Here is a 27,461-nt window from a genome sequence, read left to right as displayed (position 1 = left end):
ATGACTGTATTGATAAGATTGGGAATGCCAATTATGTCACCAAATTTGACCTTCTGAAATGATTTTTGCAGATTCCACTAACGGAAAGAGCTAAGGAAATTTCGGCATTCGTGACTCCAGACAGACTTTACAAATATAAAGTAATGCCGTTTGGGATGAAATGGTGGCTAAGTACAGTTCAATATCTCATGAATAGGATTACCTCTGGTCTAGACAATTGTGATGCTTACGTAGATGATGTTAACTCTACAACGACTCCTGAGTGAGTTTCCTTTAATTAAGTTTAGGTTCACCCTTCTTGTCTCAGTCCTAAATCTAAATCTTTCTCACTGCTCTTCTTATTGTTTTCTGAAGAATGAATTTTACTGTTCGATTGTCATTAGATTTAGTATTTGACGCCCATGATCGCAAAAATAACAATTAGCGGAAATGTAGAACGCGGAAATATCTGTCGCTTAAATGCCAGCCAAGATTTCTTAAAATATTTATACTTTTGATAAGTACTCCACGTTATGACTTTTTTAAAAGAGAAAATTTAAAATGAGTATTTCAATGCTGAACCCAAAATAGCAATTATGTTTCAAAAAGATAAGTATAATGCAGCTATGCAAACGTTGTTGAAACTTAATCCACTTGCAAACACCCAGGTGAGTGTTTACTCTAAGTTCAGAACATTTATTCAAATATAGACTGATTGATTTCCTTGAACTGATCTTACCTTATGTAATGAAGATCATGATCTCGCATGCACTATAACTATTAAATTTTAAAATTGATTTTAAATAAACTTAAAATGAAAATGAACTCGAGACAAGTTCGTTATGCTAACGTATACCAATTGAATACGCCCAGATTCTGATAGATCAATATATACCGAAACATAAACTGCACTTCATGCACACAATGTCCTGGTTTCAGTATTCTAGTGAGATACAGCTAAATAATGCCGCCTGCAATAATAATTTTTATCTTTGAAATTCAAATTTAATTTCATATGCTTTTCGAGAAATTAACTATTGTTTCATTTCCACCCGCCAAACCAATGCTTGTATTACTAACAACGCCTGTACGCGAGTGCTATGGCAGATGATGATGGAATTTACGCGTGTGGGGGAAGAAGAGACGCACCTTGTATAAAAAAACTGCAGGAACGTCATGATAAAATTATTAGATTTTAAAGCTATTCTTTCATGACCTGTACATTTAAAAGCAATATGAAATTGAAACGAAAAAGATACCGTGCATTTATGGCGCTGTACATATTATTGTGAGATTCGTGCCTTAGTAATTAATTCTAAAGATGTATTAATATACTTTTGCCTCGAGGGCAGCAGTATACCAGTTTAGGATCAGAAACAGGAGTTAAGACAGTTGTTCTCTGTAACAGAACGCAACAACGTAACACTGTCCGTAAACATTGTTAGTAAAATATTTGGTCATGCAAACTCAGGATTTACCTGAACTAGTTTCACGTCCGATTAAAAAGTGTCATTTTCCTGAATGCATATTTATGTTTTTTAAGTTCTAGAATATTTTGAATGAATCTTCCTTACAACAAAAGGCTATAAAAACATTAAAAGGATACAATGAGGAATATATTACAACAGTAAATGATAAAGTTATCAGCGCAAAGAGAAAAGCTACTTTCTTTTTCAAAATAAATGGTCACCTTCTGTTCATTAGGAAATTATTGCCTTTCGAAAAGGATGTATGCTTTCTGTTGAATATGATCTCAAACTAAACAGTGGATCTAAAATGAAAGCCACCTGAAATAAGTGATAAAATGCATTGCTTTAACACGTTTTAGTGCCTTAAGTGAAAACAGAGCAAAATGACACACTTGCCCAAGTCATGACAGTCTTTAGATTCAACAGCTCCACGGACAAGCCCTTATTTAACAAGTTTTAATAACTTAACTGAAAACAGCAAAATAACAACTTTTCCCAAGTTACGAAACTGTTTCGACCCTAACAGGCCCACGGACATGCCCAGCCAATGACGGCACTGCAAACACCGGTTCCTTCACGATATGAGGAGCTATCGATGATTCGATTGAGACTAATGAAGATGTCTTCGTTAATTGGTCCTTGTGAATCAGATTGTCCATTCATTGAAAACAAACATTCTGAGCAGAGCTCGTAAACGTAACCCAGGTTATTAGAGACCCGAATAAACTCGTTGCCGATGAAGATTGTGAGCGACGTAACGCTGTTACTCAAAAGGCCGGTCATGATAACGGACATATTTGGGCATTTGTCACTGTCATACAGCAGGTGTTGATATCCTAAAGAATGGAATTCCGCATCGTTCTCTTGTGTGCTGGCATCGCCATCTGCAGAAGAAATACAAATTGAACCCCAAAAAATCATTAAAATAATCGATTGTTGTGTTGTTTAGGGAGAACTTTCGTGCTATTCCTATTGGAAATTTCGTCTAACATAACTGATCAATTAAACAATGCAATGCTGTCATGATCTGTTACACGCATTTAGATCATCAAAAGAAACGTTATATTAGCAGTTAATTTTTTACTCAAGTAATAACCACTTAAACTGAAACATCTAGTTTGCCTTAATTAGGCAGAATGGACATCTTGCTTGCTTTTATCAAGCATCTAGGGTAGCATAAACAGACACCTAGAGTGTCCGTTGTGCCTATTCAAGGCAGAATCGATGCTTCTTAATGGCAACCTAGTCGCCGATTTTCCGTATCTAGGGCCTATTACCCTTAACTACGGTAATCAGATGCATATTCTGCCTAATTAAGGCGACCGGTGCGCTATTTAATGTAACCTAGATGTATATAATGCCCAATTAAGGGAATCGAAATGCCCATTAAAGACAACTTAGATGCCTATTGTATAAATCAGCCTACTTAAATAGCGATGTTTTCAAGCTTAAACGTGGTCGAAGTAGGGCTAGAGATAATTTGACCTTGCGCAAGTGCATATAACTCAAATATCTAAAGAGACCTGTATCTCTTTTTAACAAAATTACAGCACATTAGACCTAGTTTTTTTTTTGTTGCTATTGCGTGTAAAGAATTACGGATACTAGCGCTAAAAGGTGTAGTCCAGGAGAGCTTGGCAAAGCAAAATGCAAAGGATGGAACAGAAGAAGCATACGAGCTATTAGCTAATGAACTGAACATACAGAGAAAGAAATTAGATGAAGTAAACAACAAATTGGATAATTTAAGAGGAGAGTCAAGATTTCATTCGCAGTTCTATATAATGGACGTGGACGGGAAAGATTTGGAAGAGATGGAAGATAAAGGAAGTGATAGCAGACGAAACACAAAAAGCAAACGAATAATTCGATAAATGTCTTATGCAAGCGATATAGTGTTAACATTAGCGTTGTATATAATTTTAATGTTATGGGAAGGAAAGTGGTCACAAAACTGAACACAGCCGGCAACACTCATTGCATGCTCTTTCTATATCTCACAATGTATAACAACGCTTGAAAACTTTCCATTTTATCCTCCAATTCCAATATTTCTTTTAAAATTACTAGAGCATTAAATGTCGAATGCTAAAACATTGTATATGACATATCACATGAGCGGCAAATTTAGAACTTCGGAACTTTCTAACATTGTGTTACGCACATATTTACCATGGAAACGACGTGTAAGTTACTGTTGCTACAGAGTGTTACCTAGTTACAAATTGAAGTGTGCCAGATAAAATAGTTATTTTTAGAAATTGTCAGGCGGAAAATTTGAAAATTTAAGCAGAGATGGTTAACACATTGCCCAATAGCAATGGTTGATGGAGTACGAAGAGCAAAGCAGATATGATTAACGGAGTACGAATATCGAAGCAGAAACCGTTGACGGAGTGCCCAATATCAATGTATTATCATATTTTACAAGCTAAATAGTAATCATTCATAAAGCCGTTTAAAAAGTGGTAGGTAAATTTTCCGACGTATGTAGTAAACAAGGAGTTTACATAAAAGTAATCGGGTGTCTGCCAATGCTTGTTTATGTATATACGGCCCTGCATTTTTAGGTATTGTAATGTGATATGAAATTTAGCATCATATGTTACATAATATTAGATACAATAATTGTAACAATTTAGTCAATTTTTACTGAAATGAAACTGATACTGTGCGGTACATAAACGATTTCGAGATCAACGACGCAACGGTATGCAGATAGAAACAAACAGTAGGAAATATGGCATTTCCATTGTAGTAAAGGTATGATAAATGCCAAGCAATGATAGGAAATGGCGCGCAAACGAAGTAACGCAGGGGTTATGCAAAAAATGGTACGAACTCTGAACCGGACGATTGCAAAAAAGATACTTGAAACAAACATAAATACATTTATGTGATTGTAAATTCTAGTCATCTGTGATAAATCCTAAATGTCATCAACATTTGACTGCATCACAGTATATTATAAAAACTTAACAATTTTATATAAACAGAAGATTTATAAAACAAAATATATGCAGGTTTTAATTGTTTCATTTTTATTTTCGTGGTATACTTTGTTTTACATATACGAACAAATTGTTTTACTTTTTCACTGGTCAAGCACTAACTTTCTAAATATTTCAGCGAAATCATACTGCACTTAATATTATATATTTCCATATTTATACTTTTAAAATGTACCTCTATCAGATACGTGTCCTGACTGGTAAATCAGTCGATAGCAATTACTATTATTTTCGTAATCCATGTGAAGGCTCAGATCAAATATTTATTGTACTTGCTTGAACCCGCTATAGTAACTTTTAAAAGCTCCTGCACCATATTTATCAATGAAAGAATACCCACTGTATCCGTTGTTGGTTCTGCTGTCACCAACATGGAAGGAAAATCCTTTCTTAATCGGGGCCATCTCGAGGTCAATTCTAAGCATTTTCCTGCCACACTTAGGCACGTTCGTACAGCCCTGGCAAATGTCAAAGGCGCTGTTCTTTTGGAAAGTGGCATTTAATAGTATCTTTGCATCGCAGCCACACCTGTCCTTCCCGTTGGTTTGCTCCATAACGCTTACAAATGGAACCTTGCCAAACACTACCGGAACATGATCTTCAAGGGAAATCCTAATCTGCTTTCGAATACAACAGTCCGTTGACGGAGGGATGTGACATTCTGATAAAAAATACAATAGCTCCTACAGCTTAAAGGAATATATTACCTATCTCTTCTCGTGTGAAGAAGATAATTAAGTTTGAGAAACATACAAAATTTGATTTCAGAGAGGATAGGAAGGGAAATAGACATTCATTACAATACATCATCAAATTTGTCGTTACACAATTTGTTGCAAAACGATAATTTTGATCTTTTTGTTATCGACTATTTTCTATGGAGTGTAAAATCATTAATTGCAATAATTAAATGAATGAAACATTGACATACTTTTACATCTGTGTTGATTTTTCTGTATGCTTATAGGAAGCGCCAGAACATGCATTTGAGAATTTCGGAAGAACTTCCTTTTAAGGGAAGTTGTCAGAAGCGTGTGAAACATTTAAACAACAACAGTACTCTTCACGAAAACTGACAGTATACGTTTATAAGGATTAATAATAATAATAATAATAATAACATCGGCGGAGGAAGAGATGCAATGAGACACATGTAGGCAAGAACCCCATAGTAAATTGTTGAACAATACAACAGCATACGTTGAATCAGAAAGCAAGATCTACGCTGATATGGACTAAAGGAAACAATTGAAAATATATTCAACAAATGAACGCAATGTAAGCAAAATGACTAAAATTAGGACTACCCATATTCGTTGGGCAAATCATCCATAAGATTCATCAACTCCTGCTATTTTCCGAAACGGATGGAATATATAAGCACTGCATTGAATAGAACTATCAGAAATATATATATATATATATATATATATATATATATATATATATATATATATATATTGACCCCACAAACAACATCGTTTCAATTTCATATATGATGGATGCTGTAACACTATTTCTCCTAGCATGAATGCTAAGGGACTATAGAATGCCGATATAAAACTAAAATCCGTATACTTAGATAAAACGATCTTGATGAACGATTTCCAGCATAAATCGTAAAATCGAAAGACACTGAGACTGAGTTGTTATATCTGAGCGCAATATAACCCTTGTCCAAGAGCAGCGTCAATAGTCAGGTACGTACAATAAGCATCATTTGCAAATATTAATGAATCGGAAGGCATGAAGAGCGAAAAGTGAAAAAAAAAATCAAGCAATAATAAAGATCTGCATCTGCTACATGCACAGTAACACAGATAAAAACAGTCCTTCACTTCGACGTCATGATTAGAATAACAATTATTGAGCCTATACTTCAATCAAAACGCAAATTGCTAACCGAAAAGTGTTACAGTACAATCTATACTTGATGATCTGGCGAAAAACTGATTTTTAACTAGAGTTTTCAATACATCAAAAAGACATAAAGTACATATGAATAGGGATTTAAGTAGTGAATAACAATGTACATGATAACGTGAAGTACAAGATAAAAGATGCGGAATAAAGTTATGATGTGGTCGTCGTACGTGTGGCTGTCGTAGATGAACGCATATTTACGGGGCAGGGAAATATTTGACAAGTCGATATTTAACCTAATTTTAAGTATAAACACACATTGCAACATGTCGAACTGAACCTTTGTATGAACTGACAGCTATCTCAGATATATTGAATGAGGTGCTTACCTACTGGTGTGGTCGTAGAAGGTGTGGTCGTCGTAGGTGTTGTTGTCGTTTCAGGCGTGGTACTAGTTGTGATCGTCGTTGTAGGAGTGGTCGTAGGTATGGTCGTTTCAGGTGTGGTACTAGTTGTGATCGTCGTTGTAGGCGTTGTCGTTGCAGGTGTGGTCGTCTTAGGCGTTGTCGTCATAGGCGTTGTCGTTTTTGTAGACGTTGTCGTAGGGGTGCTGGTTGTTGTAGTTTTAGTGGTTGTCGTCGTGGTTGGTGTGGTTGTCGTGCATATTTTTTCACATGTTGTTGTAATTGTTGTGGTTGTCGTAGCTGTTGGCGTATTAGGTGTTGTCATTATTGGTGTAGTCATCGTAGATGTGGTTCTTACTGGATTAGTCGTCGTACATATGGTTGTTCCACATGTGGTTTTCGTATACGCAGTCGTCATAGTTGTGCCCGTAGGTGTGGTCGTCGTAGGCGTGGTTGTAGGCGCGGTCGTATGTGTGACTGTCGTAGGTGCGAATGTTGTTTGTTTTGGCTACTGTCTGTGTGGTAGTCATAAGCATGGTTGTTGTACATAAAGTCACACATGTGGTTGTCATAGCTGTGGTCGTTATGAGTGTGGCTGTACATGTGGTTGCGCCACATGTGGTTGTCGTGGGTATAGTTGTCGAAGGTGTGCTCGCAGGTGTAGTCGTGATAGGTGTTGTTCCTAATGGGAATTCTGAAAAAGGAAAGGATGCAGAGTGGAAATCACTTTTTAAATTAATACTATTTTCAGCAGTAAACCGTTATCTTTGAGTAAGGTTTACGACGTAAATTGGCTGGTCAGATATTCATCGATAACATAATAACCTTGACAGTATACAATAAGGAAATTTTCAAGCAAACTACAAATATTCTCGTATGTGATCGTCTGGAAATAACGCTGCTTCTGATACGATGGACGGAGGCACGAGTTGCCGAGTTGTATTAAACTCTGTCATTTACCAATCACTGTCATCTCATCACTGTCTGCTTTGGTTTTCGTGTCTCAGGTTCGGCCATTGTCGCCATGTGTGAAAGCTGCAAGTAGCTTCCCGTGGTTCTTTTAATCTCAACACCTTCACGGTCTTTCGTTTATTTGTTCCCTCCAAGAATGACCTTTCATTCGTCTTGATGTGAAAGACGGCACTGTCCTGAACTTGATTTGAACATCTGTGGGGTTTTTCTACCCCTGTTTCAACATGTGTGTGAAAGTCACGTTCACCTTAGGTTCTAAGAGGTGTGATGGATAGTATGTTCGCAATACTTCATCTCCTTCTTTTGAACTCTACGATAAAACATGGCGTTTTGGATATTGTGCATGGTATACATATACGTTGAATTGTACATTTATGTTTGAATAGTATGTTTGTGGGAATGTTCTTAGTCATTTAAAACTGGTGCTGGATTGTGTATGTGGTGTGCAGGATTAGAATGTAGTTTAGAAATTTTATTGCAATTTTTAAGTGACCGCGATTTGAATATAATGTTCCGGAGTTTCCCAAGTCTCCACTAGGGTCTGGGACATTTTGGCAATTTTAATAATTCTTTTTGTGTCCACCAATTTTTTTTTCATTATTGACATTTTTTAAAAGTTTTATATAGATTCGGAATATTAGGTATACTTTAAGTCTTAGTCAATTTTAAAAGTAATATAAAAAAATCCAGAAAATTTTCACTCTCCATTAAAGTCCGGTACAATAGTAGTGAATGGGGCCACATTAGGGACAATGGGACTTAGCATTAAAAACACCCCTGGGCCACTTTAGGGACAATGGAAATTTAACATGGAGAAAAACGCTGGGCCACTTTAGGGACAATGGGAATTTAACATAGAGTTTGGGTCTGTCTAGGGACAAGGGAAATTAACATGGGAATAGAGTTTGGGTTTGTCTAGGGACAAGGGGAATTGAATATGGGATTTTTTTTTTAAAAATAGGTTTTTTTTAAATTTAAATTTAAAAAAGGGTAGGCAATGGAAAGGCTATCTCTTTTCGAGAAATATGGCTGGCCCTGAAAAGGGCCTTTGGGTTTATGTTAATATTAATATTAACATAGATGGCATCTGTCACATCTTCTTCTTCTTCTTCTTAAACTCCTTCTAACTGCCGGTCCATACACAAGTACCCTCTTGAGACATCCTTGTCTTTCTATGTAAACTCTCCTCATCCATTGACTAGTATCTGTCCTATCAACAACAGTCCACTTGGACCTGACATACATGAGCATGTCCGTCCTAAACATCATGGAAGACACAAGGGTGGATGACTCAACTGTGGTCCACATCTTGAAGCGACGATAATAGGTGAATCAATGCAGTGAACTGCGTTTATTTATAGGTACAGGAAGGATTGAAACAGATTGAATTCATTCACCAATCCGAACACGCGTTACAAAATTCAGTCAGCTCGCATCCAATCCGAAGAGAGCAGTCTGTGACGTCACGTGGTCTATATAGATTCGTTAGCGCTTGTGTGCAGTCAATCTATGCGACAGTGATTCAACATGACGGAAACTCAGAAAACGATCCATTGGGGTGCACCAGCAGGGGAGACTGCCCAAGGGAACCCGGACTTACTTTCAGAAGAGGTACATTGGGATTTTGTGGATTTTCTTACCTCGCAAGAATTTGTTCCGGAACCTTCGTCTCATTCTTCATTACCGCAAGTGGAGAATTTTAGACAGAGACAGAAAGAAGAATTGGAGAAATTTATGCAACGACAAAAAGGAAGCGGAACAAGCTTTTCTCCTACAGCAACAGCAACAAGAAGAGGTAAGAAAAAAACAACAGCAACAACAGCAAAAAGAAGTAGCAGCAAAGAAACAAGAGGGTGAAAATCAAACGGCTACGGTACTGTTGGACATTTTAGCGGAGTTAAGAAGTCTGAAACAAATGTATCAGACTTCTTTATCACGACCGAAGAGAATACGACCTTCCCGAGCTAAACACGCCAACCCTGTGACTAAGCCTATCGTACCACCCTTAGTGATTTCAACCCAATCATCAGAAGTAGGCCTCGGCCGTGGCAAAGGCTTAAGGCAGTTAAAATTGATTGGTTAAACTCACCCCTACACCAAAATAAAAAGGCCCTTTTCAGGGCCACCCACTTCTCTCGAAAAGAGATAGCCTTTCAATTTGCCAATAACTCAAAAATCAACAAAAAACAAACCATTTTACCCTTATAGTACATGTCTGTGTATGAGTGCGTGAGTGTAGCTTCTTATTTTAAAATCAAAACTCAAAGACACTTACCTTGTATCATTCATGTATTCTTTTATCCATTTTTTACAATCCAATTCACAATTCACCACAGAACACTTTAATTAAAAGTTCATTGACTTCTTCTTTCTCCTTGTTTAGTCTCTCTGTTTTTTGAATTTCTTCACCGTCTTTTCCTCATTTTCTTCCCTTCTTCTTTTCTTCTCCTGTTTCTTTGCTTCTTTTAAATAGAATTGTCTTCTTTCTTCCTCTTCTTCCTCTGAAGAATCCCTCTCTTCTTCCGAAGAATCCCTCTCTTCTTCTGAAGAATCCTTCTTTTCTTCTGACTCCTCTTGTTTCTTTTTTGGGCAATCTGGAGACCAATGTCCTTTTTCTTGACAATAATAACAGGTATCTTGACTTTTGTGTTTTTTAGCCCCTGTTTTTTTTCTTTTTTGACGGTCTGGACACTCTGAAGACCAATGCCCTTTCTTCTGACAGATATAGCAAGTATCCTGACTTTTATCTCGAAAGGAAGGAGAGTAGTCCGTGGGCTGGTCTGAAGAGAATTTTCTAATGACCCCTCGCAAAGCTCTGACGAAACGTTCCATCTGGGTAGTCTCTTCCATCGTTGTGCTCGGTTTGAGAGTGAAATGAATAGTGAAAGGACAAGACACACACCCTTTTATATACGCTGGTTTGTCATGACTATAAATTAGTCTATGGTGTTTAAACTTGAGTCATTTGACGTTTTGCACTCAAGATGAAACGATCCTATTCATTCGAGAAGAAAGAAGAAGAAGAAGAAAGTAAGAGGCAGAAACGTGATCTATCGCCTCGTCCCAGGGCTGAAATCTTGGCACAAATTCATGCCAGTGATTTTGAAGAGGACATGAGTGAACCAGAATCCGAACCCTCTAAACCAAGTAAACCACCCTTAGTCAACCCTGAAAAGTACTATTCCATTCGAGAGACGGAAAAGCGCTCCTCTAGAAACTTTAGAACCACGGCTTACACCTACACGGTGAAGTTTAAAGATTTCAAGGCCGACGTACCCTTGGAGAAAGCAGAAGGGTTTATCACCGAGATGTGGGATTCTTTCCTCACCTCACTCAAGCGACAATGTCAACCCAAAGAAGACGATCGTGTGACACTATCCATAGATCACGACGGTTTGAAATCCCCTGTTTGGATCGAGTTTAGCAGACCCGCAGAACTAACCCCTTCCAAAGTCATGGACAAGATTCAACACGTACAACAATCTAATGACCAGTTTGACATCACCGATGGTAAAGCCACACTGAAAATGGCTCACGTCTCTCTTCCTCAAGGGACAGGACGCAAAAAGGTCCTACTGGTGAACGACCTTCGCAACACCAAAAAGAGTCTCGTCCGAATTAACAACCCTCAAGACCAGATGTGCTTAGCCCGTGCCATCATGGTGGGACGAACCTATGCCAACAAGAACGACACGGTAGAATGGAAAAGAACCTGGGAGAACATTCGAAAATCGAACCGAACGAAACAACGAAACGAAGCAGAACTCCTGTTGCAACAAGCTGGCCTGTCCAAAGACACACCCTGTGGCATTCCTGAGATGCAAAAATTGCAAGATGCCCTAGCTCCACGCTACACCTTGAAAGTGCATCCTCAAGAAATGCGCGGACCTCTGTTGTTTCGAGGCCAAGACTTTAAGGACGGAAAATACATTCATGTTTATTATCACGATGACCATTTCGATACCATTACCACTATCACCGGATTCCTGGGATACAGATATTACTGTGAGAAATGTGATTATGGTTATAACAATCGAGAGCAACACAAGCATTGTGGATGGAAATGCCCAGGATGTTTGGCCTCTCCACCCTGTCTGAGCGAAGAACCAGTGCCTTGTTCGACTTGTCTGCGCACGTTTGTCAGCCCTACCTGTCACCAACAACATTTGAAAACACAAGGTTCACAGAAGAAATGTGCTTGTCAACTCCTGAGATTGTGCCCTACGTGTAGACAAGGCATACGTACCAACAGTACCAAGGCACACGTATGTCGAGGAAAGAAAAAATGTCACATTTGTCACCACATCGTCGACTTGGAACACCAATGCTACGTGCAAAAATACCAACCCCCACCAGAGAAAGAGGACGGTCACAAGAAGAAAAGCAATCTTTTTCGATTTCGAATGCATGCAAGAGACCGGCATTCACATTCCTAATTTCTGCGTGGCTCATCGAGCGTGCGAGAAGTGCATTCAAGAACCTATCTTCAGTCATTGCCCTCACTGCAGCAAGATTCCTGGAGGACGTGAAAAAATCTTTCGGGGACCGAACACGTTAGCCGATTTCGCTCGATGGGTCTTAGACCCCATCGACAAGACGTGGAGCCAAGAGGACATCGAACGTTACGGAGATTGTCATCGTCATGCCACGGTGATGGCTCACAATTTCTCCGGATACGATGGACAGTTTCTTCTCAGATACTATACGGAACAAGACACCGAGCGTCCTAAAGTGACTTTGAACGGAGCCAAAATCATTTTCATGCAAGTGGGACAAGTGCAGTTTAAAGATTCGATGAGCTACTTGGCCATGCCTTTGAGTCGAATGCCTAAAACGTTTGGAATGACAGAAATGGCTAAAGGGTACTTTCCACACTTTTTCAATACGGAAGCCAATCAACATGCCGTTCTACCCTATTTACCTGAGGCTCACTATTACGACCCCGACAACATGCGTACCGAAAAACGAGAAGCTTTCTACGCTTGGTACCAAGCTCACGCCTCGGACCCTTTCGACTTTCAGGAAGAAATGCTAAAGTACTGTCGTTCCGACGTGGACATTTTACGGCGTTGCTGTGGAAAATTTCGAGAACTGTTCATGGAACACGGAGGGGTCAATCCTTTGAAAGAAGCTTGCACCATTGCCAAAGCGTGTTCCTTAGTGTATCGACAACGATTCATGCCTGAAAACACTGTGGCTGTCATCAGTCCTCAAACGACCAACTATGTCAAACGTCAATACTCGGTCAAAGCCCTACGTTGGTTACATTACTTGTGCGACAAGGAAGACAAGTGGATTCAGCATGCCCGCAACGGAGGGGGTGAAAAGACCATCGGAACGTATTCGGTCGATGGCTGGGACTTAGAAAACCCCAAGATCGTGTACGAGTTTAACGGATGCTTATTTCACGGATGTCCCGTCTGGTACCCTGACCGTGGCACTAAAAATCAGTTTTTGCAACGAACCATGGAAGACTTGTACCAGGACACTTGTCAGCGGCGCCTAAAGTTAGAACAGGAAGGATACCAAGTGGTGGAAATGTGGGAACACGAGTACGATCACCTTATGAAAACCGATCCCGAGTTTAAACGCCTCGTGGAAGGTTACCAGTTCATGGACCCGCTGAACCCGAGGGATAGTTTGTACGGAGGAAGGACCAATGCCACCTGTTTGATGTACCAAGCCGACGAAGAGAAAGGAGAAGAAATCAAATACTTGGACGTGTGTTCGCTGTATCCCTACGTGTGCAAATATTGTCGCTTTGCTGTAGGGCACCCGCAATTGTTAACGGAACACATCGACCTGAAAAACATTCTACAATACGAAGGCTTGATCAAGTGTAAAGTTTTGCCTCCCACGAACCTATACCATCCCGTCTTACCTCACCATTGTCAAGGCAAACTGATGTTTCCCTTGTGCCGTACTTGTGCCGAAACGTGCAACCAAGATCAGCCTTGCCATCACACCCAGGAAGAACGGGCCTGGGTCAGCGTAGAATTGTTCAAAGCTCTGGACATGGGATACCAACTGTTAGAAGTGTACGAAATTTGCCACTTTCTCAAGACACAACAGTACCACAAGGGTGACCCTACTCAGAAAGGCATTTTCGCCGACTATGTGGATGCCTTTTTGAAACTGAAACAAGAAGCCAGTTGGGAGGCTTTGTATCTTCGCCATCCCTTTAACATGCTCATTGCTGGACCTAGCGGTTCAGGCAAAACCGAATTCGTCAAACATTTGATCGAACATAAACATCATTTGATCGATCGGCCACCTCAACGGATCGTGTGGTGTTACAAAGAGTGGCAATCGGCGTACAACCTCTTGCGAGAAAGTCAAGGCGATTCCATCATGTTTGTGAAAGACATTCTTAAAGAAGACGACGGCATCGTCTCTGACTCCCGTCAAACCCATTTGGTCATTTTCGACGACATGTTAGGAGAAGACGAAGAAGAAATTAAACTGTGGTTCACGCGCAAAGGGCATCACCGTAATGCCAGTGTCGTTTACATCACCCAAAATTTGTTTCAACAAAGTAAAGCCCATCGCACCATCAGTCTCAATGCGCATTACGTGGTCTTGTTTAAAAGCCCTCGAGATAAATCGCAAGTGCAAGTCTTAGCCAAACAGTTAGGAACGCCTTGGCTAACTCAGGCGTACGACGATGCCACTCAAACGCCACACGCCTATTTACTCGTCGATTTGAAACCTACGACTCCCGAGGATTTGCGATTTCGTACCCACTTGTTTCACCACTGGTGCCAAGACGGAGGGCCTGTCCTGTACACGTCTCCGTCCTCGACTTCATTTCACTCCCCATAAAAAAATCTATAAAAACCTCAGACCCTTTTTCGTCTGTCTCACACAGTGTGAACATGACGTCCCTTCAGTCGCATCTTCCCGTCAAATTGATTCGTGCCTTGTATGGCATCAGTCGAGAAAAAGATCCACAAACACGAGCTCGTGTCTTAGAAGCTAGTCTCAAAGAAGTCTTACGATGGTTCATGGTGACGGCACGTCAATTACTCCAAGGAATCATTCAGATTCCTCATCAAACCAAACGCTTTTTCGATCGAAACAAAGTTGCTTTGGTCCAACTGGCCGATCCCCGCATCGACACTCAAACCAAAAAACAAATCATTTTGAAACCTGGAGGGAGCGGTACTCTAGGAGGGGTCATCATTCGCTCACTCTTAAGATGGGATCCTAATGCCCCCAAAGTTATACCCAAGACAAAAGTCCAACGAAGCCCCAAGAAGAAAAAGAAAAAGACCAGGTCCCCAAGGAGAACTTCTCCAGTGGCAGGACCCTCCTCTGACCAGACACCACCACCCCGGAAAAAGAAAAGAAGCCCCCAGAAAAAGAAACAGAGAAAAAGTCCCCAGAAAAAGAAAAGTCCACAGAAGAAAACTAGTCGCAAGAGAGGCACTTCGGCCAGGACGCAACCTTACACTCGCAAACCACGACCTGCCACAGCGGTGACTGCGTCTCCGGCATCCTCACGTTTATCCACTTCTCCGTTGATGACACCAGGAACTGAAGAGCACTTGGAGACGTTGATCACACCAAGAACTTCTCCGTTAATGACCCCCAAAAGAACTTCCCCAGTGGCAGGACCCTCCAATTTAGTGGCAGTGGCTGGTGCTCACAAAGTACCTTCTCCCAAAATCAAAGTCCAAGAAAGATCGGGCATGTTACAAAGTTTACTGGATTTGTCCAAGCAAGAACTGGCTCGATTTAGTCCGTTGCGTACCCCTGCACGACGTGTCATGCCTGTCCTCAAACTGATACGACGTAAAGACAATCAGTGGCGACGCGTTCCAGTATAAAAAAGGCCTGTGACCAAGTAGGGTATCAGTGGTTTTTTGGTGCTAATGAAGACTCAAAGATGTCACCCTCCAGAAAACCCCAAGGAAAGAAAAGGAAAGGACTGCCACCACGTTTAGCCAAACATGGGGACATGTTATCTGTTTTGTCCAAAGCTTCTCCACCCCTACGAAAAAAATTCATTCAATCGGCCTCCAAAGAGGTCATCGATACCGTGTGCGAATGTTGTTTGAACGTTTTGAATGGCACGATCCCTTTGTCCAAACACCAGAAACAATGCTTAAGCAAGCATCGTCACGTTCTTCGCCAAATGGTTCGAAAGAAAATTCCCATTCGTCAAAAAAAGAAGATGTTGGTCCAACGTGGAGGCAATTTGCCTCTCTTGTTAGGTCCCATACTGAAAGGAGTCTTGGGAACCATGTTGGGAGGACTGGTGGGAGCAAGATAAAAAGGCCCTCGGAAGTCCCAAGATCTCAGAATCGACCCCTGACAACCCCATGCAAGGACGAAAACTAGCTTTAGTGCCTTACAAACGATGGATGGAATATCATCGGTGGCAAGAACAACGCACCCCGCATTTACCTCCCAATCCCCATTTGAGCGAGATGCCCAGTTACAACACGAATTGCAGTCCTTGATGGATCGCCAAGATTTGTCCGAAACAGAAAAATCGCAAAAGTACGGTCAACTCTTGCAACGACTGCAACTCTTTCACTAGAAAGCTTTAGACGAAACAGCTCTACCCACTCTGAAAGATTTTAAGGCCTTGATGAAAAGTCCAGCACCATCACCAGTACCAGTACCAGTACCAGTACCACCAGTACCAGTGACCAAGACAGAAAAAGGAGAAGAAGAAGAGGAAGGGTTTCAAACTCCACCAGAAAAAGTACGCAAGTTAACAACACCACCTACCTCCAGAATTGGATGGATTAAAAAGATGATGGCCACCACTTCTTCATCACAAGAGAAAAAGAAAGTGAAGACAGAAGTGAAGACAGAAGTGAAACAAGAACCGATATCACCCACTCAGACATCCTCCTCCTCTTCAACACCTATTGCAGGCCGCACACGCAAAGCATTGCAATCCAAGAAAATACCCCAAGAGAAAAAGAGTAGCATCCTCCAAGAGTGGGTGTCTTATTAACAAAAAAAATAAAAATGGAAAAAGTCTTAGCCAGCATTTACTACGATCCCTCCTATCCTGCAGGTTACGCAGGAGTTCAAAAATTGTATCGTGCTGCCAAAACGCGACTGAAAAGTCTCCGTTTACCTCAAGTGCAACGATGGTTACAAGAACAAGCTACCTACACTTTACACAAACCCATTCGACGCAAGTTTGCCAGAAGTCGCACCCAAGTGGAAGGTATCGATCATCAATGGCAAGCCGATTTAGCCGATGTCTCTCATTTGGCCAGCTACAATCGTGGCTACAAATATTTGTTTTGTGTCATCGACGTCTTTTCCAAATTTGCTTGGGTCGTACCCTTGACTTCCAAATCGAGCAGCGAGTTAGTGCGAGCCCTGCAACGGGTGTTGAAACAAAGCGGTCGTCACCCTCTTCGATGGCAAACGGACAAAGGTACCGAATTTCTGAACCAAGCTTTCCAAAAAGAATTAAAGAAACGTGACATTCATTTTTTTACCACCGAGAATCCCGAAACCAAAGCCAGCATCGTGGAACGTTTTCAACGCACTTTGAAAGAACGCATGTGGAAATATTTTACGCATCAGCACACTCTGAAGTACATGGACATCTTACCGCACCTGGTGCAAGCGTACAACCAATCTTACCATCGAAGCATTGGACGTGCCCCGCAAGACGTGACTCCCGACAACGAAGTGTTGGTGTTTGACCGCCTGTTTGGTACGTCCCCGACGAGGGCTGTCCCCAAGAAAAGTGGAGAGTTGGCCGTAGGAGATTGGGTGCGCATTGGCAAAACCAAACGCACTTTCGACAAAGGTTACTTACCTAACTGGACGACCGAATTGTTTCGCGTCACTGGACGAGTGCATGGCCGTCATCCTGCCGTCTATAAATTGGAAGACATGAACGGAGAAGTGCTCAAAGGAACGTTTTATTTGCCCGAGTTACAACGTGTCACCAAAAAAGAAGACGACGTGTACGACATCGAAAGCATTCTCGAACGCAGAACCCGTAAAGTGGGCAAACGACGTGTCAAAGAAGTCAAAGTACGTTGGAAAGGATATCCACCCAGTTTTGATTCTTGGATCGACGCTTCGCAAGTCATCGACTATAAAAAGAAGTGACCATCATGCCCTTTCACACAGCAGACGCAGCTACGTCGACCACTCCTCCTTCATGTAGTTCTTCTGTGCAAGATTTACAAAAACAACCCTTGTGGGTGTGGTGTGGAGAACGTGTGCCTAAAACGCAAATCGTCTTTTTCTGCCAAATCTTCGTGGTGTATTGTGTCATCGGGGCAGCCATCGCCAATTTGAGTTTGCAACAAGGGGACAAACAATTGTGGACCATTTTATTGAGCAGTTGCATCGGTTACCTGCTTCCTAATCCCTCCCTGAAATTCACCTCGAACGGGAACCCCGGGAACCTTGTGTCCAGTGCCAGTGCCAGTCACCACTTCAATCACAACCAGAACCCCATTTTAGACGGAGACACGCCTCTGACGTCCAGTAACCCCTCTGACAACCACAGAACTCTGGAATTATGAGTCACCAAAACCAATTTTACTTAACTTTACCCAGTGACAGTTCCATGGAGGTGTTTCCCAAGAACACGTTGTGCTGTTACACGGCCAAATTACCTCAGGCCATCCAGTTCGATCACGAAGCCCATTGGGAAGTGGCTTTAGTAGAAATGATTCACCCGACCCAAGTCCTCAATGTCCTTCCCAATCAAAATTGTTTTGATGTGGAAGTTCATGACGAACAATTGCAACAGTGGATGGATAGCAATGTCAAATATGACAAGAAAACCCGTACACAAAAGTACACCACCTATCACTTGTTCATTCCCCCAGGCTATTATTTTAGTGGTCAACATTTGGTCAGCACCATAACCTCCAGGTTTAATGTCGTGTTTCTGAAAGCTTTGGAGCATGTTAACAAAAATGTCACCATGGAGTACCACAAAACAGCTCGTCGCTTCTTGATGAAATTTGAACGGAGTAAAATCCTGTCCATTTTATTTTGTCCTGAATTGTATGACATGTTGGGCGGAGACATGGACATGAGAAAGACCATGATGAAGAAAAACGAATTACCCATCGTTTACGACAACGAGTCTTTTAGCAAGTTATTTCGTGCCCCGGCAGAACTGAACCAAGGACTGAATTTGATGTTCGTATATTCCGATGTGGTGGAGTACAACGTGGTGGGACACACCTCCGTACCGTTACTGCGTGTCATTCCTTTCAAAGTGGATTCTGCCACGGTCGCTGACGAGGAAGGTGGAAACACTTACCACGTCCACCGCGAATTTGTACATCCTCACTATTTGCCTGTCAGTAAGTCGTATTTGGACACGGTCAACATTGCTATAAAATGAGATTTGGGACAAAATATTCCATTCACCAAAGGAAAAGTCACGGTGAAACTCCATTTTCGAAAACGGTTTTCTCACGATTCGTAAGTCATGTATCCAGTGTACCGAGGCGTTGCTCGACAGCGAGGACACGGTTTAGGAGATATGTTAAAATCGGCCTTTCGTTCGGTGGCCCCGGTGTTGAAACCGATGGTGACACGCGGATTGCACGCATTGAAAGATGCGGCACTGACGCAAGGCAAAGAATTTCTCCAAAATGTCATCATCGACAAACAAAACCCTAAAGAAGCCTTCATGAGGGCAGGCAAAAATGTCTTGCTGCAAACGGGCAAAGACATTTTGGGTCACCGAGAAACACCTATAAATGCCCTGCACGCTACCGAGTCAGGCATTCAGCAAGGACAAGGCAGAAAGAGACGACGAAGAAAACACCCTTTCACCAGACTTCAAGCGAGAAAGGCCAAGAAAAGAAGAACCGTTCGAGACTTAGACGTTTTCGATTATTGAGAAAAGAGACAAAAAAATGATGCACCGAGAATCTTGCGCTTGTTCCAAGACGGAACTGGATCTGTTTGCCATGCCCCCCACGATGATGACCATGCAAGAATCCCAGTGGGTGGAATTTCACCCCGTCTCCTCATTGGCTGATTCCGCTCCCATCGAGTTTGAATTCAAAGGACAGCCCGAAGATTACATCGATCTGAATAGCAGTTACTTGTACCTGAAAGTCAAAATTCTAGATAAGACTGGAGGTGCTATAGACGATGAAGCAGTAGCTCCCGTCAACAATTTCATGCATTCCTTGTTCAGTGGAGTGGACTTGTACTTGAATAACAAACTGGTCAGTAGCAGCATGGATACTTACCCTTATCGTGCCTACCTGGAAAATCTCTTGACGTACGGAATAGATGCCAAGAACACTCATCTCAATGCCTGTGTGGTATGGGAAGCTGACGAACCTACCAAGTTTGAAATATTGGAAACTGATGAAAAGAAAGGCAACAATGATGGATTTGTAGAACGAAGAAAGAGAATCACGGGAGCCGACACAAGTTTAGAACTGATGGATCGTTTGCATTTGGACATGTGGTTGCAAGAAAAGTATTTGCTGAACGGGGTGGATGTCCGCCTGAGACTGAATCGTAGCAGTGCCGCTTTCCATTTGATGGCTGATAGTGACGGTTACAAAACCAAAATCCTAGAAGCCAGACTCTACGTACGCCGTGTGGAAGTGTTACCTAAAGTGGGAAACGACATCAGTCAGACGTTGAGCAGAACGACCGCCAAGTATCCCATACGACGCGTGGAAGTGAAAACCTTCACCATTCCCAAGGGACAGCGATCCATGATCGAAGATCATCTGTTCCAAGGACAGTTACCCAAACGTTTGATCGTTGGTATCGTCGAGAATACAGCCTTCAACGGAGCTGCCGAAAAAAATCCTTTCTACTTTCAACACTTTGGCGTGTCCAAAATCGAAGTCAGTCGCGATGGCAAGACCTTGTGTACCCGACCTTTCGAACCTGACTTTACCAAGAAGAATTACTTGAGATCGTACTTGTCCCTGTACGAAGCCACCGGACAGTTAGGAACCAATACCAGTCACGGTATTACGTACGAGGATTATGCAGGAGGCTACGCTTTGTGGGCTTTCGATTTCACTCCAGACCAAGGCAGCGACGAGGGACATTTCCACCCTATAAAATCCGGCCAGATTCGTGTGGAAATTCAGTTTAAAGACCGAGACCCTGATGAAACGGTGAACGTCATCCTGTATGCAGAATTCGATAATACCATAGAAATCAACAGTTTGAGAGAAGTCATCCTAGATTACTAGAAACCATGGAAGACTGTTATCCCTCTTTACCTAGTGGAGAAACTTTTAGTGTTGGATTATTGTTAAAAAAATGTTAGAGTTGTTGTTGTTTAGTGTTAAGTGATTTTTGAATAAAAAATGTTGTGTTTTGAAAAAATTGTTTGATGTTATATTGTTGGATTATTGTTAAAAATGTTAGAGTTGTTGTTTAGTGTTAAGTGATTTTTGAATAAAAAATGTTGTGTTTTGAAAAAAATGCCTTTGTGGTTTGTTTAGCTATAAGAATGTTGGATTGATGCTCTTTCATTTCTTACTATCCCTCTCATGACACTCACTAAACGTTGCGACTCAAAAACCGTGTGGGGGATGTTTTCCTTAACGTCCGCGCTTTGACTTTAAGAACCGGGGTTGTTTCCAGTCTAACCATCCATTGTCGACTCATCCTCCTACGAAGATGTGCTCCAAACTAGCTAAGCTCAACGAAGCCTACGTGAATTTGCATAGGGTCAGACACAGTCTGATACCGAAGCCAGAAGAAATAGAGAATGTGAGAATGTTAAAAATCACTGAAGACCTGATAGAAGAGCTCTTCAGAGAAGAAATGAACAGGGAAAAAGAAGAATGGACACAGAAGTACAGACTTCAGAGACAGCAGCAACAGCAGCAACAACAACAACAGCAGCAGCAACCTGAAGCTGACAGAGGCTTTATCGATTGTCGTATCGACACCAAAGAGTTCTTCTTCTCTTTCCGAAGAAGCAGACCTATCGCCAGAAAGTCTATCCTCAGAGGACATCGCATTCTTAGAAACTAAAAAAGAATGCCATAGCAGACAAAAAAACAGCCCTTTTCAGGGCTACCCAATACTCTAGAAAAGAAATAACAATCCATTTGTCAATGTGTGTAGGTAGAGTAGTGTGAAAATAAACACTAACTCTTTTTTAAAAAAATGTGAGGTATGTGTTTGTGTTTGTAAGTGGTTAAGTAAGTTGGTATGGATAGTAGATTAAAATGATGTCTTTTTATGGTGTTTGAGGTGTAAATTTGGGGTTAGATTGGATTGCTTTGCGTATGTGGATAGTCTATTGAAGTGATTTATAAAAAATTTTAAAATAGTGATGGGTAGCATAAAAAAGTGAGTGAGTGTTTCTTTTAGGTCCGCGCGTTGTTTCTTTAGGTCATGATCTAGGTAAGATCAATTTTATGTTTCTTAGGGGGATGTTTTCCTTCACGTCCGCGCTTTCACTATAAATTGAAACTCTCTGGGCAGTCTAGCTACCCTTGTTGATTGATCAACACCAAAAATGAACACGAGACTGTCTAAACTGTTGGAACTTCATGTGCATCTGGAATATGCCAGGCGCCTGTTGAATGAACTGGCCGCAGAAGCCATTGTGGAGGAGGGAAGGATGAGAGAGGAGGAGGAAAGAAGAAACAGAGAAGAGGAGGAGAGAAGATATAAAGAAGAAGAGGAAAGAAGATACAAAGAGGAGGAGAGAAGATACAAAGAAGAGGAGGAGGAGGAAAAGGAGAGAAGAAGAAGAAATTTCAGAATCCCAGAAACCGAAAATTGGGATTCTGAAGCCACATATCCTGCCTCTGCTCTCTCCCCCCAAAAGGTAAAAAGTAACTGGGGGATAAGATGTGTATGCGGCGCCAGGCCTGGAAGGTGCCACCATTAACCAGGTGTCCATGAAGTTCAAAAAAAAACCCAGCCCTTTTCAGGGCTACCCAATACTCTAGAAAAGAAATAACCATCAATTTGCCAATGTATAGGTAGAGTAGTGTGAATATAAACACTAACTCTTTTTTAAGATAGTGTGAGGGTATGTGTTTGTGTGTTGGTGCTTGTAAGAGCTAAGGTATGTTTGTGTGAATAGTAGATTATGGGTTTCTTTATTGTTTCTTAGCGTATGTGAAGAGTATAGTTAGGGTTTTGTAAGCGCTCACGTACGATTGTGTGGATAGCAGATTATGGATTTTGTTTATTGTTTCTTAGCGTATGTGGAGAGTATAGTTAGGGTTATGTAAGCTCTCACGTACGATTGTGCAGATAGTAGATTATGGATTTTGTTTATTGTTTCTTAGCGTATGTGGAGAGTATAGTTTGGGTTATATTATAAGAAATGAAAAAAGTAAGGGATGTTTTCCTTCACGTCCGCGCGTTGTTCGGTCATGATCTAGGTAAGATCAATTTTACGTTTTTAGGGGATGTTTTCCATCACGTCCGCGCTTTAACTATAAAGCTAACAGTTTAGCCATTAGAACCCATTCCACGGAATAAAGACAAAGAAAATGGTGGTAGCAACAGCGTTACTGAATCATTTGATAGGCATTTATTATTGGATAGTAGATGTTACGTTTGTCATGGAGAAGATAGAGAAAGAATTCAAATTAGAAAAGTGTCTCGACTATTTTAATAATTTGAAGGAAGCAAAGGAGATAATAACAGGAATGATGGAAGAAGAGGAAAAGAGACTGAGAGGATTGATTGACCCGCCTTATGTAAGAGTTGGAAGTTTAAAGGAAGCACTTGAAAATGTCATCGAAGTCAGGTGCTTCTTAGAAAAGATATCGAATTGGACGGAGTGGCGATATGTAAAATGGGGGTTGGACCAGCTGACAAAAACGGAAGAAGTAATGAGGAATGTGCTGACAGAAGAGGTCAAGAAGATCAAAGAAAAGTGGTCAAAGGAAAGAAAAGAAGAAGAAAATAGAAAAAAAAGGATGAACTAGAAAAACTGAACACAAACTGGATGAAAATCCAAGAGAAGTTCCGGGCCATGGGCCACCCGGACTGGCTGCCGGAAACAGAAAAGAAGAAGAAAGGAATGATGGACAAAATAAGAGGATGGTGGAAAAAGTTAAGAAGTTAGAAGAAGAAGAAGAAAAAACCCAAAGGCCCTTTTCAGGGCCAGCCATATATCTCGAAAAGAGATAGCCTTTCCATTGCCTACCCTTTTATAAATTTAAATTTAAATTTAAAAAAAACTTTTTTTAAAAAAAAAAAATCCCATATTCAATTCCCCTTGTCCCTAGACAAACCCAAACTCTATTCCCATGTTAATTTCCCTTGTCCCTAGACAGACCCAAACTCTATGTTAAATTCCCATTGTCCCTAAAGTGGCCCAGCGTTTTTCTCCATGTTAAATTTCCATTGTCCCTAAAGTGGCCCAGGGGTGTTTTTAATGCTAAGTCCCATTGTCCCTAATGTGGCCCCATTCGCTACTTACAATATTGGAATTTTAGTGTTTCTTCTAGTCTCGGCGATTTGAATAGCAGTGTTCTAAATTTTCTCAGTCCGCTTAAGTCTGGAACATTTTCGTAATTTTAGAAATACTTTAAGTCTAAACCAATGTAATCTAATGTTCCAGGATATATTTAATCCCTTTACATTCTGCGACAACACATCCATTTCAGTGTTGTTGTTTTTTCCCCCTGTATTATGGCAATTTAATATATCATTACCATGATGCAAATTTCCGTACACCTTTAATTTTGAGGTCTAGATAATGTTTTTTATATAAACCTCTGATACAAGAATGAATTTACTATTCAGCAGGTGCCTAGTACATACGGCATAATAGATATCACGTGTGCCATACGAGATCAACCGTTTTTAACGACGTTACCATGTAGCTCAAATTGAGATCAGCGACTAGCAACATTGTTACCGCCTCCTAACCCTCCACCCACCAAGAGTCGCTCCCATGAGAAAACTATGGACACATTTAAAATAGGACTTCCCATTGTCCCCAAGTGTCATTCCTATGCTCAATTCTCTTGTCCCCCAAGTGTCTTTCTCATGTTAAATTCCCGTTATGCCTCCAAGTGTCATGACCATGTTAAATTCCCTTTTGACCACACCCCCCCCCCATGTGTCCCCCGCATGTTAAATTCCCATTTGACCTCCATGTTAAGCCTACTGGCTCCTATGACAGTGGATTTCTCGTTTTAAACCTATAATGACCTTCCCATGTTAAATTTGAGTTTGACACCCAAGTGTCCCTCCCATGATAATTTCCTGTCTGACCCCAAAGTGGTCCTCCTTACCCCCAATTGGCCCATATAATTACTCATATATTATGCTGAGAAATGGCGTTAAATCCCAAAACAACAAATGAAGGTGCACGTCAAGAATAGAATAACAGGAGAATATGTCGTATGTATATTAGTACTAGTAGTATACAGGCCTCTGCGCTGCCATCCATACACTCGAAAAGCTGTAACTTTATCAATAGAATTAGTCCAAGTTGTATCTTGAGCTGTTAATATCAACACCGCTATCGGGGAAATATAGTATAATGTTAATATCTCATTGTAGCTGATAGATACGTTTGATGTAATTAATCCTTGTATCTCGTTTTTTTTTAAAATTTTCGCTATGATTGATGTACAGTTTACACTTTAACGATTGACTGTGTTTACTGTAAAAACTGGTTCCAATTCTATCTAACTAATGTGTTGCAAAAGAAGGTCTAAACAAATAATTTCAAAGTTTTGATAATTTTATATGTGAAACACAATGTACATGAAACTTGTTTAGATTTATATTTTAAAAATCACCCTGATTCGTTTTAGTCAGTTCAAGTACACGTAGCACATAAATGCTCAAATCTGCTCTATTATTTCCTTTTTAGACGTTAAGCTATTTTAATTTATTTATAATTTTAATTTTGCTTATAATAGAAACATAACTCCGAATAAACTGAACAAAACGTACATACATACAGACACATTTATTGATACATGGAAAGAAGGGATCAGAAAAATTGAGGTGTGGTGTAAGCAAACCTGCAGTTTATGCATGTCAGTAACTAATTGTGTTATCAAAAATACTTAAACCAAACAAAACATACAACCATACATACAACCGTACAAACATGCATACAACCATACAACCATACGTACAACAATATATACAACCATACAACCACACATACAACCGCACATACATACATACATGCATGCATGTATGCGTACGTACGTACGTACATACATACATACATACATACAGACATACATACAAGTAACTTCTTGTGGGATCCAAAACTGCATGGATTAGTCACACAGGGGTCTGATGCTGCATACTTGACTATTTATCGAAATCAGTGATAAGACACCCCCACCTCACGCCCCAGTATGCTTGTTACCCCATCCCCTATATGTTAGTTACCATTTTCAGGTATCATGATGCCAATGTTTTTTCTTAGATTGACCTAAATGATAAAGTTTGGCGAAATAAATATACCTTGTGTCCTACATTATTATGCGTGACACACGATTATCAGTATTTAAACAATCTAACTTATATGATACAATTCTTTCGCTGTACGGATAATTTCACCGTCATTTAGTTTCCTGTAGCATCCAGGGATATCTTTATTCGCTTTACCTACTTTCTATATTAAATTCGATATAACATATAAATGTCCATGACATGGAATTTTGAGTATGATATGTCTTGCTATTTAAATATTCTTTCAGAATTTCAAGATCTCGGCATTCGTGCAAATTAAACTTAAAGAAGGTTATATTCGTAACAATATTGTAATTTCAGCATAACCATATGCGTATGACCTTCACATTTTCAAATATAAAAGTCACTTATCCATGAAACAAGAAATGCCATTGACTTTGTGACAATTATATATTTTTAACGGTTTTGAAGATTAGACTAGGCTAGAATTGAATTTACTTCCTTAACTGCTTTTATATGACAGAATATGAACGTTTCCAGTCTCAGTTTTGCAAATAAACAAATGCTGATATCTTCAAGGTTTCAAAGAATATTTTCATAGCCGCAAGGAAAATATTATCGGAATTATTTTTTACGCACCTTTAAGCATATTCTTATTTATTGTGCTTGTAATTTGTTATCGTTTCCAGGTCCATCACAGGGTAGTAAATGGACATAACAGAGAGACAGACATACAGACAGAGAGAATACATTACAGAGCCTTAATATACGTGAAGTTGGAGAGAGAGATCGTAAATTACCTGTTGACTTAGAATAACCAAGGTTGCATCTTGTCATGAAAATGAACAATGTGATGATCTGCAGTCTGTCCATTTGTATGTACTAGTAAAGCAGCATGTAACAGTTACGACTTAACTTCAGGGTGCTTGTTTTCGAAGGGGGCGAATTCATACATATGACTAATTGCCCAACCGGTGTTACGAGATCAAATCTCTTTCAGTTTTCTCCTATGTTATAACTCTCATTCTATACAAAACAGGGGATTTTAAAATGTGTTAATTCAAAATATAATTCACAAACGTGTAATGCATACATAAAAATAGATTTTCCTATATCCGTCTTTGTGAGACTTTACTTTGTAAACACCCAGAATGCAATGAATGGATTTGCAATGATGTAAACTAATCAGAGTTACGTGCACTTGTCCACAGCGTGAACAACATTGGCAGGTATGTATAAACATCTTCAAAAACGCAGTATACAGTTAAACAAATCGCAGAGATGATAATTATAAACAGTTTAATATAGAAGCCAAAAGATACAAGAAAGTATCTTTTAAATGACTAATAATCATGTGTCATACGTTTATATTCACTCAAAAAAAAATGTACTAGGAC

The 27,461-nt window shown here is 40.3% G+C and overlaps 2 protein-coding genes across 2 annotated transcripts in view; one reads left to right on the top strand and one right to left on the bottom strand.

Annotated features, from left to right (window-relative positions):
* Positions 1-1,159: 1,159 nt before the first annotated feature.
* LOC149794004 (uncharacterized) lies at positions 1,160-27,108 on the bottom strand. Its single transcript, XM_089967940.1, has 4 exons — positions 26,865-27,108; positions 6,712-7,420; positions 4,800-5,120; positions 1,160-2,332 (listed from the first exon to the last, which is right to left on the bottom strand). Exons 2-4 carry the CDS (start codon positions 7,142-7,144, stop codon positions 1,968-1,970), a joined length of 1,119 nt encoding a protein of 372 aa, XP_089824066.1. The 5' UTR covers positions 7,145-7,420; positions 26,865-27,108; the 3' UTR covers positions 1,160-1,967.
* Positions 7,261-27,461, top strand: part of LOC149794003 (uncharacterized) — a 28,764-nt gene continuing 8,563 nt past the window's right edge. The window contains exon 1 of the mRNA XM_089969078.1: positions 7,261-7,479. Coding sequence (XP_089825204.1) covers positions 7,261-7,479 — 219 coding nt within the window. The remainder of the gene's footprint in view (positions 7,480-27,461) is intronic.

The sequence above is a fragment of the Sinohyriopsis cumingii genome, chromosome 8, assembly GCF_028554795.1.
Source record: "Sinohyriopsis cumingii isolate HCF-2022 chromosome 8, ASM2855479v2, whole genome shotgun sequence".
Taxonomy (NCBI): domain Eukaryota; kingdom Metazoa; phylum Mollusca; class Bivalvia; order Unionida; family Unionidae; genus Sinohyriopsis; species Sinohyriopsis cumingii.
Note: the sequence above shows the minus strand (reverse complement) of the source record. Positions and strands in the feature narration are given on the sequence as shown.